Below are 16015 nucleotides of genomic sequence, written 5' to 3' on the forward strand. Positions count from 1 at the left end.
CTATGCACAGATATGAATTCAGCAGCCCACATGCCTCGAACGGAATATGCTACTTACCAGTATGCATCTGTTCTTGGCATGTAGGGCTGCTGACATTCATATCGCCCGCCCTCCTCCCCGGTGCCTGTCGCAGCTGCAGCATTTTCTTTTGCATGGCCATCTCTTACTTTCCTATCTCCATCTCTGCCACCATGGCGAAAAACAATCTGAGGATGGAGAAGATGCCCATGCGCACTCTAGTCCAGGGGAGGAGTCACCTATCTCGTGATACTTCGAAGACTCTTCCAGGACAACAAAGTGCAATCATCCGAACCAACACTAGGTGCGATCTATGCACAGATATGAATGTCAGCAGCCCTACATGCCAAGAACAGATGCATACTGGTAAGTAGCATATTCCTTTCATTACATTCAAGGATGGAGTCGATGTCCATGCACACTATCACCGAAAGGAGTCACCTACTTCTTGCCTAGTAAGACTTCTATGAACAAAAACAAAGTGCAAACATCCAGACCCAACACTAGATGGCGATCTGTGTAGAGCATGAGATTCTACAGCTCTGCATGCCACGAACAGATGCATACTGTGGTAAGTAGCATTTTTCTTCCTCCCATAGGATTGCATTGACTGTTTTTCTGTGAAAAAGTTCCAAGTGTGGACTTAGAAATTGTATGAGAACCTATGCAACTGTGTGTTAACCTAATCTGACTTACCTTTTATCTAGGAAATATCCCAGTGTGATATCTAGGCATGTCACACTGAGTAGAAAACGTAATCTAAAAAGTAATCACAAAGTAACTGAAAAGTAATTTAAACGGTTTTTGAACATTTCTTGTAAGTGCATTCAACTGTATTATACAAGTAAAATACTATTTTACTTTCCTGCACCAAGTTTGACATGGTTGTAAAAATAAAATACAGCATAGAAATATTTTTATACAAAACAATTGGTCTGAGTTTAGTCTGTGTGACATTTCTTGTCTGAGTGTGTACAATAAATACTTAACGCTGTACTCTGATAAAGCATTACTGCTCAACCACACTACAACAGAGTAAAACATTATCAAATGTTACCTCTGCCTACCTTTGGGCTACCACTGGACTCTGTGCACACTATACCTTACTTTGGTATACTGTATACAGAGCCAAAAGCCCAGTACCCTACACTAACTCCAGTCCACCTCCGACATCATTCAAGTTACCACTAGACAGTCTGCACATTATTGAATTAGTCTTTTGTCCTCACCACCAATTTTTGACTTACAACTCCAAAAATACACTATCCAAAATCGAACTCAAAGGTTATACTGTCCTTTCGCCATTGTAGTCCTCTGCAAATAATTTTAACTCCTTGTTGGCATTTTAAATCTTTAATCTACCTATAGCATGAATGTTGCAGCATTAACAATTTCAGAGATTTGAATCTGTTAAAAAAAAAAATTTTGTGGACGAAGTTAAGTTTGAAGTAGGTGGCCTTGTCCCCAAATAGTCTGAAACTTATACTGTGGATCATTGTAATCGGTCTGGCTGTGCATGATCTCTTGCTTTGGAAAGCATGCTCCAGCAAGACGTTGGGGTTAAAGTTGCGTAAATACCTTTTAATCATGATGAACCCAATGAAGCAGTCATTAAAATTCCACTGTCATTCTAAGTAGGCGTTTTTTTTGTATATCTGTGATCAGTAAATCGTTATTTCTGTACTTAACCAGGTCCAGTCAACAAAAGCTGCTCCTCCACGCCCCCTTGACGCTGCCAGAATCGCTGGAATGAATACGGGTCCTGATTTCACACCATCATTTGCTAACTTGCCACGGCAGCCAATGAGCAATCGTGGTCCAGTAAGTACATTTGTCTTGCTCTGTAAGCTGTTCTTGTATTTCTGCTGTGATGTTTCCAACCAACTAAGCCCAAATCTAGGCACTTAAAGCCCTGTATTTTGTCTGTATGAAGTCTATCTTTTTGGACGGTTACAGATCTGACCATTTGTGGTGTATGAAATGTCTTTAGTAGAAAGTTAGTGCTAGGGACAACTCTAGAATTTGCATAAACCTATCTAATGAATGTGATGGGAAATGAGTTGATGGGAAATGTAGGAAGGTGGATATCTGACTATATGGTTACCCCAACCTTTTGCCTAGTGTTTTGCTGGTTTTTGATTTAGCCTGGGGCCTTGAATAGCAGGATCCCAGGCCAACTATCTGCTCTCCCTATAGAATGGACTCCATGTACTTTAGGTACATACCTGATTGAGTTTTGGGTCACCTTTGTGAGCCCCTGTATAGTGTACCATAGGTACTTAGGGCATAGGTGCATCCGAGGCCTACCAGGGGCTGCAGCAAATATTATGCCACCCCTGGCTGGCCATCCAAACTGACACCACAGGCTGATCACTCAGCTTGGGTAAGGTGGTGTAATCACCCCTTACTTGGATAGAGTATATCTATATCTACCTTGTATATATCTACCTTATATATATACACACAGTAACCTATAAGTCACCCCTATGGCAGGCCTTAACAATCCTGGAGGCAGAGTGCTTGGTTTTATGTGAGAGGGTGCCCTAGCATGAGCTGAACCCCTCTGCAACTTTCGGAACCATGTCCTTATAGCTGTTCTATGATATAGCCATACCATATACTCTTAAGTGCATTATAATCCTCGCGGTTAATGCTAACTTTGGTATGGCTTTATCAAAACATGTTGTGTAAGGTCTCAAACACTTTGGAATACTACCCCCCCGCCAATTCTGACAGCGGGGTAGCATTCCACCTTTCTTGGATGAAAAGTCATGTATTTTACTGCTTTACCCGGTTAAAGTTAAACAGAGCCTCAGCATCACAAAATGAATGCTGCTGCCACAGACACGAGTCTGACCTCCTGCAGCTGGGGGAAACTCCTGCAAGGGAGGCCTGGACAATAGGTTTCATGTTGAGGGAGGTGCTAGCACCTCCCCAGACAGCCTGTAGTGTATTGGGCAGGGTGGGATGAATGGAAAGATGCTTTTCCAGACACTGCCTGGGGCACACAAGGTGCTCCATGCATAGCCCGGTTCAAACCAGTTGCTGGGGCACTCAAGCCCCGCTCTGGCGCGAAACTGGACAAAGGGAAAGGGGTGTAACCACCCCCTTCCCAGGTCTACCCATAGGAGGGACCTAGTAGGTAATCCAGCCCCTAAAATCAGTATAAAGATAAGAGCTGGGTCTAGAGACATTAGATTATCCTGGACTCAAACTCTGAAACGAAACTCTTGGACCTTCGACATTCTATATCGACTAGAAGAATGAAGACCTCTCCTTTGTGGTCAAGGAGTGACCACCCTGTGCAAACAGGCACCATCAGTAACTTGCCGGTTTGCTTTGTCGACGCTCCTGCCGGAACCCAAAGACTCAGCTACTCAGGAACTGGACTTTCAGACTTCTCCAACTCCAATCCACAGCAAAGCTGAGACCCGTGGCGGACACGAGAGACGTGGGACAGGACACCCTGGACATCCTGCACTTTGCTAACTGCTCGACTCCTGACGTACCCTCGCAGTTGTGCATTGGGGTATGAGAAGCCGCAGACTCGGGCGCCATTTGCTCCGAAGCTCAGCCCTCCACGAGTGCCGCGTGGGGCCTGCTCTTGCATTTCAGCTCGACTCGTCTTCCCGGTTGCTAGCCCGCTGGCTAGTTAGCCCTCCGAAGACTTTCTTTTGAAACTACACCGCTTTCCTGGTTGCTCCCGGCTTGCTCCAGCTTCCCTACAAAGGAGAAGCTCCCCAGACCTTGCTGGTCTGAACTGAAGCCAATCTTCACTTCCTGCGTGGATTGCGTTTGCCAAGGCTTGTTGGGTCCAATCCGGATACAAACACCGCAGTCAACTAGATCCTTTGTGGGACAGCTCTAATCCAGCTCCTGGTCGTCGTCGACACTTCCTGGTCCTCGTGGCTGCAGAGACAAGCTTCACCTCTTCACCTGAATCGACATCGCCTGGTTCCTTCCTGGTCACTGGCTAGTGACCCAGACTCTGCCCCTCTGCTTTCAGGTTCTTCACTTCTTCGATCCACTCTTGGATCCACCCAGACACTCTTCTACTGGCCGACTGCAGTACTTCTTTTGCAGATCTCCATTGATAGCATCGACTAAACCAGACACGAAAAGACACCTTTGCATCCGGCTTCCCTGGGTGAGGTAACTAGAGTACTCCGGTGCTCCGGTGGGTATTGACTCTTCATGTGTCCTAGTTAAAAAGGGTTTCACCGTAGTCCACCCAGAAATGTCCTTAATCAGTAACTTTGTAACTTCTTCGTTCTCCGTTATACGTCAATGGTAACTTGCGACTGTGTTTAGACACTGCACGCGTCTCCCGTGTGTCTCCTACTTCCTAACCTCTGGTTGTTTAGTGTAGTCCCAGTGTTTCCTAGGCCTATTCACTATTTCGTAAGTGGTTCTTATACCACTTAGTATATGGTCTGTGAGGCCCCTAGGGCAAAACTGTATTTGTGCAACTTATAGTATGCTTAATGAGTAACTTGTGATGTATTTGGATCTCTGACCTCAAAGAGTTCAGAGGGGTTGTGTTAGAAATCAATACATATATATTGGATATATACCTTGTGTGGTATCCTTTCATTTAATACTCAAGGGATTATAATTGGTAAAACAGCTTGCTTCACATGCTCTCTGAAGTTTTAGCCTAAGACTGCTGGTCCATGCTACCACTAGGATAGCTTGTCTATAAGGCTGACTTTACAACCACCATCAATAAGGGTCGTTTAGACTGGTGCAAGGTGCCCACTAGAATAGTGGACATCATATGCCAGGCTAACTTCTCACTGGAAACATCTGAAAGTTACCCCTCTGGCTTTTAAAACTAGAAAGGAAGTCTCCCCCTTGGGGGAGGGGGGGGATAAAAAAATCTATGAAGGAGACTTTGAGAACTGAGGTGTGTTGAGAATTAAAAGACCTTGTACTAAGTGAACTCGGATTGAATTAATTTGTTACTGGTTTATAGGAGGACTGGGAATTTAGAGTTGATATAATTGCCCTGTATAAATAAATGAAAAATCCTTTGGGGGTACCTTTCAGTGGCAATAGTGGTCTGGATACTTTCACTTTGTAGTAGCGGCCTAGAGTTAAAAGCTCTTCTTGTGAATGTCTTTCAAAATAACCTTTGTTTGCTAGAATGGGATTATTCTGTTGGTCTATCATGGACTCGTTTAAGGCCTGCCATAGGAAATGACCAGATTAGTAGACCTGATTAGCTTTAATCCTGTACAGAAGACATATGCAACCTATTCATTTCAGGAGGCCCCTGTACAAGTTAGGCTTGTGTTTAGAAGCGCAAAGTTACCTATTTAGAGTTGTCACTATGAAGGTGTTTACTTGTTAAGGTATCATGCGCATTAAGGGCTGACTGCGAGTCATATTTTACACAACAACCTTGTATGTGGAACTTCTGCAGATCAACTTCTGCAATACTGGACACCTCACTTTGAAATCAACATTTACAATTGTCTTTTTTTGTTGATGTCTTTTGTGAATTTTTTCTGCATATGGATAAGGATGTTGGGGTTTGTATTTCAGAATGTGGATTGTAATAATGCTTTACCCATTTCATGTGTTATTATAAATGGCTTAAGTAGGAGTTTGATTGCCCATAAGCATTGTTTTTCTTGTGTAGCCCACATGTGAATGAACTGACCTTTACAAATGTGTTGGGTAAGCAAATGAGTCACGGGAGTAAATTTGGTTTTGCAGCGTGCATCTTTCTGGATTTACTGTGCTGTGCATTTTTCCGCGGTCTAGGGGTTGGGTCCGGAATCGTAGTCTTTTCTTTCTTTTTCGTAGCCCTGGTGGGTGTAGACATCCCACCTTTTGGTGTACATCCTGTGACGTCGGCACGCTTCCCGCGGAAGCTCCCACCTTTGGGCGCCATCTTCAGATTCATTTTTCCGCCGTTGTGTCTGGACCGTCGCCGAGAGGCTCCAGAGTTTTGGAGGAAAGAAGACGAAGAAAAGTCAAATTTTGCACATAAGATTGGAGAAGACGATAAGGAACAACACCAAGCCGGGACGACGAAAAAGGAAAACTTCGAGAACTTCGACGTCCAACGGAGAATGCGCACACAGGGGGCCCCCTGAGCGCAAGAAATGGACAAGACACCTTTTAAGTTCTGCCGTAACTGCCACCACAAATAAGCGCAGAAGGACCAGCACCCGGTTTGTAACCTCTGCCTACCGGTCGACCACGAGAGCAAGGATTGAAACGCCTGCTCCGCCTTCACACCGAAGACTCTCCGAGTTAGAGAGAGACAGAGAAGAGCTAATTACAACATGCAAGGAACAACCGCCGTCGCTTCGGGACCTGGGACTCTCGAGCGACGAGGACGACAACATCGCCGGAGAAGATGCCTACGCGGTCGTAGAGACCGATAAGAAGGCTTCTAAAGAGGTAGGAGAGTCGACGACCCCTAAACCTCCAACAGATCCTCGAAAGTCTTAGTCCTCGAAGGGAGCACTGGCGCCGACAATCTCGACTGCCGCAGCTGCATCCAAGGACAAACAGCCCAGCGGATCCTTTGAAAAGGACTCCTAGGCGGCGAAGACTGGCGAAAAGCCAAGGTTGTCTAAGCACGTCCCCGAAAAGGAACGATCGACTTCCAAGAAGACGGACCGAAGGTCGCTTTGGTGTCGACAAAGGACCCGAAGGTCATTTCGACGTTTACTAGTACGTATAAGAGATCGACCAAACCGTTCGACACCGAACAGGCTGCCAAACTGGAGAGAAAGAAGAGACAGCTCGAGGCCGAAATGGGTAACATCCTGCAAAGAAAGGAGTTCGACGAAAAGATGAAGAGGTTTGTGATTCTGTTGAAGCCAAAGACTGTGATTGTTGAAATAGAAGAGAAGGAGGACTTCGACGCCGGAGGGCCGCCGAAAGTACCGAGACCCAGTACCATCTAGAGGAAGAAATCCTCTAATACGAGGAGGAGGGCGACGATCAACTGATAACCCTCGACTCTGCATCCTCGGGGACATAGGACCTGGAGTGGCAGGACCTCGACACCGAAAGCCCAGAAGAGCCCGTGGACACGTACCCTTCGAGGCATTTGCCGCCAGATGACAATGGGGTCTATAATATGGTCATCAAGAACGCGGCAACGGCCTTTGGAGTCAAGCTAGATGAGGAAAAACCAAAGGCAGACTTCCTCTTGGAGACTCTGCTTCCCACCCAAACGAGGAGCCAGTACCTCCCCATGCTTGAGTGTCATGGTCCAAGTGAAAGAGGCGTTCAAGGAACCGGCAACATGCAGGTCCCTCACGCCTAGGACGGAGAAGAAATATAAACACTCCTCTAAGGATCCTCCCTACAACTGGGGATCCATCACAGCGGACTCCATTATTGCGGCGACCGCCAGGAAAATTGCAAATGTGCCAACATCAGGCCCACCACCAGACAAAGCAGGAGGATGGACCTAACTGGGAGAAAGATAGAAAGAAATGCAGTGATGCACTGGCGCATGGCAAATTCAATCGCCCTGCTGAACAGGCACCAGTACCAAATTCTGGACGAGATGGGACAGCTGATCAAGCACCTCCCAGACGAGTACCAACAAAGAGCCTCACACCTTGTGGAGGAGGGGAAGAATATGGCAAATTCATGCCTGAAAACAGCCTTGGTTTGGTCTGATACGTCCAGCAGACTGATGATGTTGGGAATCTGAGAAGGCAGGCCTGGCTCAGGATGTCAGGCTTCAAGCCAGAGATACAGCACAACATTCTAAGCACCCTGTTCAATGGGGAGACACTGTTTGGTGCGCCGGTGGATGAAAAGTTCACCCAGCTCAAGAAAGAAAACGAAACTGCAAGGTCCATGGGGGCCTTAATATTCATGAGAAGGGGTTCCCCGACATGGAGACCGAACAGAAGAGGGGGAAACCAGCCAGGAACGTCACACCAGACATTCCAGCATTCCCACCAGGGCGACAGCCAAACACAACAGGGACAGCAAAGACAAACCTGGCAGTACCAGCCATGGGGCCAGTCCTTTCTTGGGAGGGCGAATGGACGTGGACAAACTAGAAGAGGGGGCCAACAACCCACCTCAAAGTAACTCCGTCACGCAATACGTGCCCACCCACGCAACACCTCCAAGGGTGGAGCACAACAAGACCAACAGAGGGTTACACGGAGCAAGCATCAATGAACCTGTAACACCAGTAGGAGGCAGGCTAAGTCACTACTTCAGAGAAAGGAAGAAGATAACCACAGACAAATGGATACTCAACATCATACAGTTCGGATACTGCATAGAACTGGAAAGGACACCGCCAAACAAGAAACCAAAAAGGAAGGCGCAGTCAGGAAAGGAGCTAGAGCTACTTCAAAAGGAAGCGAAGGAACGCCTTCAAGAGGAGGCCATCGAACCAGTACCATACAGAGAAAGGAACCAGGGAGTGTACTCAACCTACATCCTGGACCAAAGGTGGACGAAACACTGACCCATCCTGGACCTAAGGTTCCTCAAGTACATAAAAACACAAAAGTTCAAGATGACATCCCTACAAGAGGCCATTCCTCAGATAAGGGGCGGAGACTTCATGGCCACCATAGATCTCAAAGATGCCTACCTCCACATCCCAATGAACAGGCAGCACAACCATCTACTATTTACCATCACCAAAGAACACTACAAGTTCACAGGCCTAGCCTTCGGACTAAAATCTGCATAAAGGGTCTTAACCAAGTGCCTCGCAGCAGTGGCAGCGCACCTACAGAGGGAAGGGATCCATGTATACCCTTACCTCGACGACTGGCTAATAAAGGCAAGTTCACACAGGACGTGCAAAGAACATGCACAGCGCGTGACAAGTACACTAATAGACCTGGGATTCTCCATTCACTGGGGGAAATCCTCAATGGAACCAGGGCAAGTGAAGATCTTCCTGGGAGCACAGATCAACACCATACAGAGCAAGGTGTTCCCCAGCGGCAAGAGAACACTGGCCCTGCTGAAGGAGACGTGCCTCTACCAGAAGGGGCGAGCTCTGACGGTGATGACAGCGATCAAGATCATAGGTATGATGGCGTCCTGCATACATCTAGTCTCAAATGTACGGCTCCTCATGAGACCATTCCAGGAATGGCTGCAACAACAATGGTCACAAGCTACAGGAAGTTGGGAAGATCTAGTGGTTGTAACGCACGCAGTGCAGGAGGAAATATCGTGGTGGAACAAGGAGAAGATGACAGAAGGGAAGCCTTTAACACCACCAATCCCAATGGTGACCATCACCACAGACGCATCCCAGGTGGAATGAGAGCACACATGAACAAGCTCAGGGTGAGGGATCTGTGGACTCCAGCGGATGCGGTCAAACGCATCAACTACTTGGAACTAAAGACCGTGTTCCTCGCCCTGAAGGCCTTCCAGAAACAACTGTACAAACAGAGTGTTGATCCAAACAGACAGCACAACAACCATGTTCTACATCAACAAGCAGGGAGGAACACAATCAGGCCCGCGATCAAACCTAGCACAGGAGATGGGCCATCCCACTCAAAATAGACCTGCTAGCCATACACCTACCAGGGAAAGACAATGTGGAAGCGGACCGGCTCAGCAGACAGACATCTGCATCCCACGAGTGGGAGCTCAATGCACAGGAAATACCGACGATAGACCTATTTGCAACACACCAGAATGCGAAATGCTGAAACTTCGCATCCAGGCAACCAGGGGAAAGATCCCTGGGGAATGCCCTATGGATAAGCTGGTCAAAAACATTTGCTTACGCTTTTCCCCCGATACCACTGATACCCAGGGTACTCAAGTGCAGAACCAGCAACATGACATTGATACTGGTGGCACCACAGTGGGCAAGGCAGACCTGGTACTCTCAAATAATGGAAATGACACAGGGGCCACCCCACAAATTCGGAAAAAGAAAAGACCTACTCCATGCAGAACGGAGAAGTACTGCACCCAGAGCCAGATAGCCTCCGCCTAGCTGCATGGCTCCTGAGGGGACAGAGTTCGCACACCTAAGGCTCCCAGAGAGCACCCTGCGGGTGCTACTGGATGCAAGGAGACCTACAACATGAAAGTGCTATGCGGCAAAATGGAACAGGTACACAAAATGGTGCAGAAGGAAAAAACTGCACAAAAGGATGACAAAGAAATCAACGGTGCTAAGATATCTCACACACCTGATGAAAGCAAAACTGAGTTCATCCTCGCTGAGGGTACACGTAGCAGCGATAGTGGCCTACACAAGAGGAGAGACAGGAAGGAGTTTCTTTACATCACAAGTAGTAAAGAGATTCCTGGAAGGGGCAAAAAGGATAGCACCACCTAAAAGGATGCCGCCACCGGCATGGAACCTTAATCTAGTCCTAACAGAACTTATGAAGGCACCTTTTGAACCCATGCATAAGGCCACACTACAAATGCTAACAATGAAGACCGCATTTCTGGTGGCAATCACCTCGCTGCGCAGGGTAAGCAAGCTGCAAGCCCTAACACTTCAAGAACCCTACATCCAAATACACAATAGCAGGGTGGTAATGAGAACGGACCCACACTTCATGCCAAAGGTGGTGTCCAGGTTCCACATGAACCAGACAGTACAAATACCAAGCTTCTTTCAGAAACCATCCACAAGCGCAGAGAGGGCACTGCACACTCTGGACGCTAGAAGAGCAGTAATGCATTACATGGAAAGAACTAAGGAGCACAGGAAAACAAAGCAGTTCTTTGTGTCCTTCGCAAGCAGTTTCCTGGGTAGACCAGTAACAAAGGGAACCATCGCACAAACTATACAATTCTGCCACAAACAGGCAGGCCAAGAACTAGCAGAGGGTTGCACGAGCCCCCAGTACCAGGAGGAAGGGAGCAACAATAGACTTCCTGGCTAACACACCCATTCAAGACATCTGCCGGACGGCAACATGGGCTTCAGTGCACACGTTCACTAAGCACTACTGTGTGGATATACAAATGAACAAGGAAGCACAATTCGGACAGAAGGTGCTTCAACATATATTGTACAACCAACCCTCATCTTCCACCCAGCCGCCACAAACATAACAAACCGATACAAAGTCTATGCACAGCATAGTGAATCCACAAAGATTCACGCTGCAAGGCGAATACTTTCTTACCTGTCGGTGTAGTTTTCCAGCTTGAAGATCTTTCTGGATTCACTGGCAAACCCACCCACCTCCGCCAGAAAGATGAGGCAGGAGAAGGTGTAAATAAAGAGGACAATATACAGACACCTTAAAAGACAAAGCGGAAAAATCATTTACTTGGAGGAAAAACTACAGAACATTGGCCAAAGGATTCACAAACCGAACACAAAAACAAGAAAAAAGAATCCGAAGATGGCGCCCAAAGGTGGGAGCTTCCGTGGTAAGCGTGCCGACGTCACTGGAAGTACATCAAAAGGTGGACGTCGACTCCCACCTGGGCTACGGAAAAAAAAGAGAAAAGACTACGATTCCGGACCCAGCCACTAGACCGCGGAATAATGCACAGCATAGTGAATCCAGACAGATCTTCAAGCTGCAAAACTACACCGACAGGTAAACTATTCGTAAACCATGAATTATTTTGGTCATGTGTTAGCTTGAACAGAAATCTAGAGCTTTCTTGTTGGCAGCTTGAGTACCAAACCACTTTTCTATATGTACACCTTTTTCTTATAAATAGACTTGTTTCCTTAAATGCACCATTTGTTCTGCTTTTTCCTTCGGGGGGAAGAAATAGAAGTACAGTGAAGTAGGGTCATCCTCTGCCTCATGATGACAGCCTTTTTGTGCCATTGTGTCTGGGCCACTGATGCTCTGTGATGGAAAAGAGGAACTGAAGAGGCGAACGTGACCCTTAACTCCGCTCCTGCCAGGGGAAGCTGTAGTGACTCCTGCAGTATTTAAATCCATGTGTAATTTGAGGGCATTTCCTATACATAAAGGTTTAACCCTTTGTTTTCACAGCCACCCAGCATGGGTGCCCGAAGATCTCAGCAAGGTCAGAGGAAGGACTTGCGAAAGATTATTGCTGCAGTTTCACTGGGTGAAGATGTGAAGTTGAATAAGGCAGAAAAGGCCTGGAAACCAGCTGTCAAGAGCAAGAAAACCACAGAGGAAGAAGACCCGGAGAGTATCAAAACTCAAGTAAGAATGGGGACTGTTTAAATTTATCTGGATTCCTGCTTGCATAAACTAAAGTTGCACAGTTATCCCAAGTTAGGTGTAGCTAGAATGAGTGAATCCTGATTGTATTACCAGGGCACCATGCTCTGTTGTGCGCAGGAGGCAGTTTACCAAATTACTTACATTGCCCCATCTTTGAGTAATTGAACCATGCAGCGCAGTCAACTTTTGTCAAAAATGTGAAAGATGGAAATAGGGGTTCCTAAAAGCAGTTCTTCATAGGAATCCCTATAATGAACTATCAGTCAAAAACAAATCAACAAAAGTGCACCCTATTTGATTTACTCCTACTCCGTAGCGTAGCATTTTTATTCCGCTGTTGAGCAAAAGTCCATTTCGATCTTTCATGTGTGCTAAGTCACTGTTGTTTACATTAGCACCATTGGAAAAAATGTAAACTGTGGAAACTTGCTTTACTATTGGTAAAATATATTTGCTCTCAGCGGGACATTCTGCCCAATTGCAACATTCTTTCTTGAAATTTGATTAGTTAATGTGCCTGAAACTAACTTTAACGTTGCTCTCTCGGAATAAAAGAATAGACTTGATATATTTACTAAACAAATTAACTGAATTTGAATTTCATACTTAAACATTGAATACCACAGTCCTTTGCTGAGCTAAAGGTATATGGTCTCATTGTGTTGACAGTCTTAAGTTAAGTTAACGTAAAAGCCCAAAAAATAAAACTGCCCTTTAGGTGAATGTGTAACACTAAAGACAGGTGGTTACTTCTAATCTACGTGCCTGTGCACTTGATCACTTTCCTTCTGTGTCGAGCAAAACAGGAAAGGAAGTACATGCTTAACCCGTTGGATGCATCACAGAGCAGTTTAGAGAAACATTCAACAGCTTGGTAATTTCTACTGCCTTGTAAGGCAGAGTATTGTTCCGGATTGTCATAAAAACAGAGCCCAAGCAGCATGTTTTTTTCTAGTGAGTTCACAATCCCCGGACAGTTTTTGAATAAATGCAAGTTTTAGATGGAAGCAAAGAAACTACATACACTTTCCTGTCCCTTAATATTTGGTTGAGTGGACTATCATGATTTCATCTTGCAATCATTCAAGGTTTGTAGTTCTGCTCTGTGCCAGATCTCTCTAACCCACAAAACAATCAGTCTGGGGAAGAAAGTTTATCCTAAAGATTTTTAGAGTGAATACTTGATTTGGCTCCCTTTGCATTGTCAATCTTGTATTTTCCCATTTCCTCAAACTTTTTTGCCCTTATGGGATTCTAGCCAAAGCCTCGAAGTTTTTTTGTACACCAGTGCTCTTGCATAAATTGCTTTTATAGAATAAGGCTTATTTTTTGGGGGGATTACTTGACCCAATTAAAAATAATACTAAATCTGAAAATGCTAGAGTAGTTGTATAAAATGAGGTTTCCAAAAAATAGTTCTAGACTTAAAGTTGCTAGATTTAGAGGTGTACGAGAGGCACGAGAGTCTGTTCTCACTGTGAAGACGATCCTTTTATTTTTTGCATCAAAAAGGATTTTGCAGCATGACCCTAATGTATATTCACATGTAGGTAAGTAGCTTTCATGTATACATTAACAGCTTTCATAATGCGTACGAGACATCCACGTCGTCTGCCTTTTGTGACTCTCTCGACCTCCACATTGAACAAGGAAATCCTTCTGGTACATGATCCATTAGGGCAATTTTTTCCGCTGATCGCTGCTTAGTTGGGCTTACCCTAGCCCCCTGAGCACTGATATAATTGGGAGTAATATGACTGGAAAGTGAATAATGTCTACTCTCCCTGCTGTACGTCTCCCTACTGGATCCTTGGGGATAGCTTCAGGACTGGGATCCCCAGAAAGTGGTCCCCACCTGCTAGACACTAGGGAGCTGGGGAAGAGGCCGTTCAGGCATGGAGAAGTGCTCGCTCAAACAAGCAAACAAATGCAACTGCCTTGCAATGGTTACTTCATATCTGGGATATTTGAAAATAAATTGAGTAGGGGCAGCCCATCCAGACATCCCTGTAGTAAGCTGGCTCTGTATATACTATCCTGAAGTAAGGTATAGTGTGCAGTCCAGTGGATTCCCAGAGGCTTTTACAAGAGCTAAAGTAGATAATCCTCTTATGTGGTAGTGTGGGCGAGAAGTTACTTATCACAGGCAGTGCTTAGCATTTGTTGGAGACACAGGCAAGAAAGGATTGCACGCACTCCTCAATGACTAAATCCTAGACCAGTGGTTTGCAAAAATATAACTTGGCATATTTATTTCTTAGAAACAAAGATACTTTGGTGATGTAAAATGAGCTTTAAATTCACTGCTTTTGAATGTGAAAATTGGACACTTGCTGCATGTCTCGATCAATACAATGTTATCCTATGGGAGGAAACGCTATCTGCAATATGCAGGTAAAGTAACGATTTACAGTATTGAGCTTTTTGATGAAGAATTAGTACTGGGCAAAGTTCTGGTAAGTGACATCACAGCAGCAGCACTGGGGCAACAGGGTGCAGAGGTCAAAATTGGCTTCTGATGCCAATGTTATACAAAAGAGAAAGGCGGCAGTCTAAGTGCTACTACTTCCAGGCACGTAGCACGGTTTGGAGGTTAAGGTAAGCACGGGGGGCCTCAAGGAAGCATCAAACTTAGACCGCCAGCTGCACAGGGGCGGCGGGTGCAATGTGCCAACAGTGTGTTTGGGGCTCAATGCAAACAATGGAGAATCTCAAACTTGGAAAAAAAGGCTGTATGCTTAGGCCAGGAAGGTAGATGAAAAACCTACAGCGGCACAGGTAAGTTGGGATGTGCTGGAGTGTCAAGACACGGGGCTTGGGGGTGTCCTTTGGTGTTGGAAATCAGCTTAGCAATGCGGTTGTGTTTTTTTGGGGGGGAGGTGGGGGTCCATCGTCGTGGTCGTCTTGCAGGGTTCAACACATGTGGGACTCCTAATCAGGATTGCTGCGGAACCTTTCTAGACCAGTGGACCATTTGCACTCCGGCCATGGGCGTCTGGCGCAGAGGTGGTTGACTGCAGTTCCTCAAGCAGAGCCTGAGTCTTTAAACTGGGTGTTTGAGGCATATGAGCTGCGGAATAATACTTTTGCATAGATTGCCATCTGATGGTGGGCTAGGATGTTTGCACTTTGTTGTTGTCTTAGAAGAAGTCCTTTCAGTCACGAGATAGGTGACTTTGGACGATAGAGCGCATGGGCATCAACTCCATCTTTAGAATTTTCTTTCCCCGCCATCTGGTTTGGATGTGACCTGCTGCACTCCATTTTGACACCATTTTTCCAACCCTTTTCGACGCGCAACTCATCACACTCAACTGTATTGTCATTCACGTGCCCTTCGACGCACTAACTTTAAAATCTTCGATTCCAGTTGTCAACGCGGGCTACTGGGCTTATAGACGCTGTTCGGCCCTACGGCTAATGTAAAGGACTCCATTTAAAAAAATGCAACCAGTTTGGAGCTGAATTTCCAGTGTGACCACTAGGTCTGCAACCTTTGCCTCTCACCAGAACAAGAGGAAAGGGATTGCCAGGCCTGTGCTTCTTTTCACTCCAAAAAGACTATCCTTGATCGCCAGGCTCGACGACACGTTCTGGATCAACAGGCTGCACCGGTGCCGGACGACATTTTCAATAAAGGCCCCGATGTTCCAGAGGCAGAGGATTCGGAAGAGCTTGAGAGAGTCTCTGAAGCCGACGACTCCGAGGACCACATCACTCCAGGTCAACGAGTGAGTACAAGGGTCCATGCCACTGCTCCACTTGAAAAACAAAAGGCTCCGGTCAAAAGTTTGCCTGAAGGTCTAGTTCGGGACCAAAAGAACATCTCAGAAGCC

At 46.0% G+C, this 16015-nt stretch overlaps 1 protein-coding gene and 1 non-coding gene across 23 annotated transcripts in view; both read left to right on the forward strand.

Moving 5' to 3' along the window:
- Positions 1-16015, forward strand: part of EIF4G1 (eukaryotic translation initiation factor 4 gamma 1) — a 980016-nt gene that overhangs the window by 514212 nt on the left and 449789 nt on the right. For all 22 annotated transcript variants that reach the window (XM_078666154.1, XM_078666151.1, XM_078666155.1 and 19 more), the window contains 2 exons: positions 1711-1839; positions 11979-12158. In XM_078666154.1, the coding sequence (XP_078522280.1) occupies positions 1711-1839; positions 11979-12158 (309 nt within the window). The remainder of the gene's footprint in view (positions 1-1710; positions 1840-11978; positions 12159-16015) is intronic.
- Positions 11781-11855, forward strand: LOC144793276 (small nucleolar RNA SNORD66). The gene has a single exon (XR_013602872.1). It is a non-coding gene; the product is annotated as a small nucleolar RNA SNORD66 (small nucleolar RNA).

This window comes from Lissotriton helveticus, chromosome 11 (genome assembly GCF_964261635.1).
Source record: "Lissotriton helveticus chromosome 11, aLisHel1.1, whole genome shotgun sequence".
Classification (NCBI taxonomy): Eukaryota; Metazoa; Chordata; class Amphibia; order Caudata; family Salamandridae; genus Lissotriton; species Lissotriton helveticus.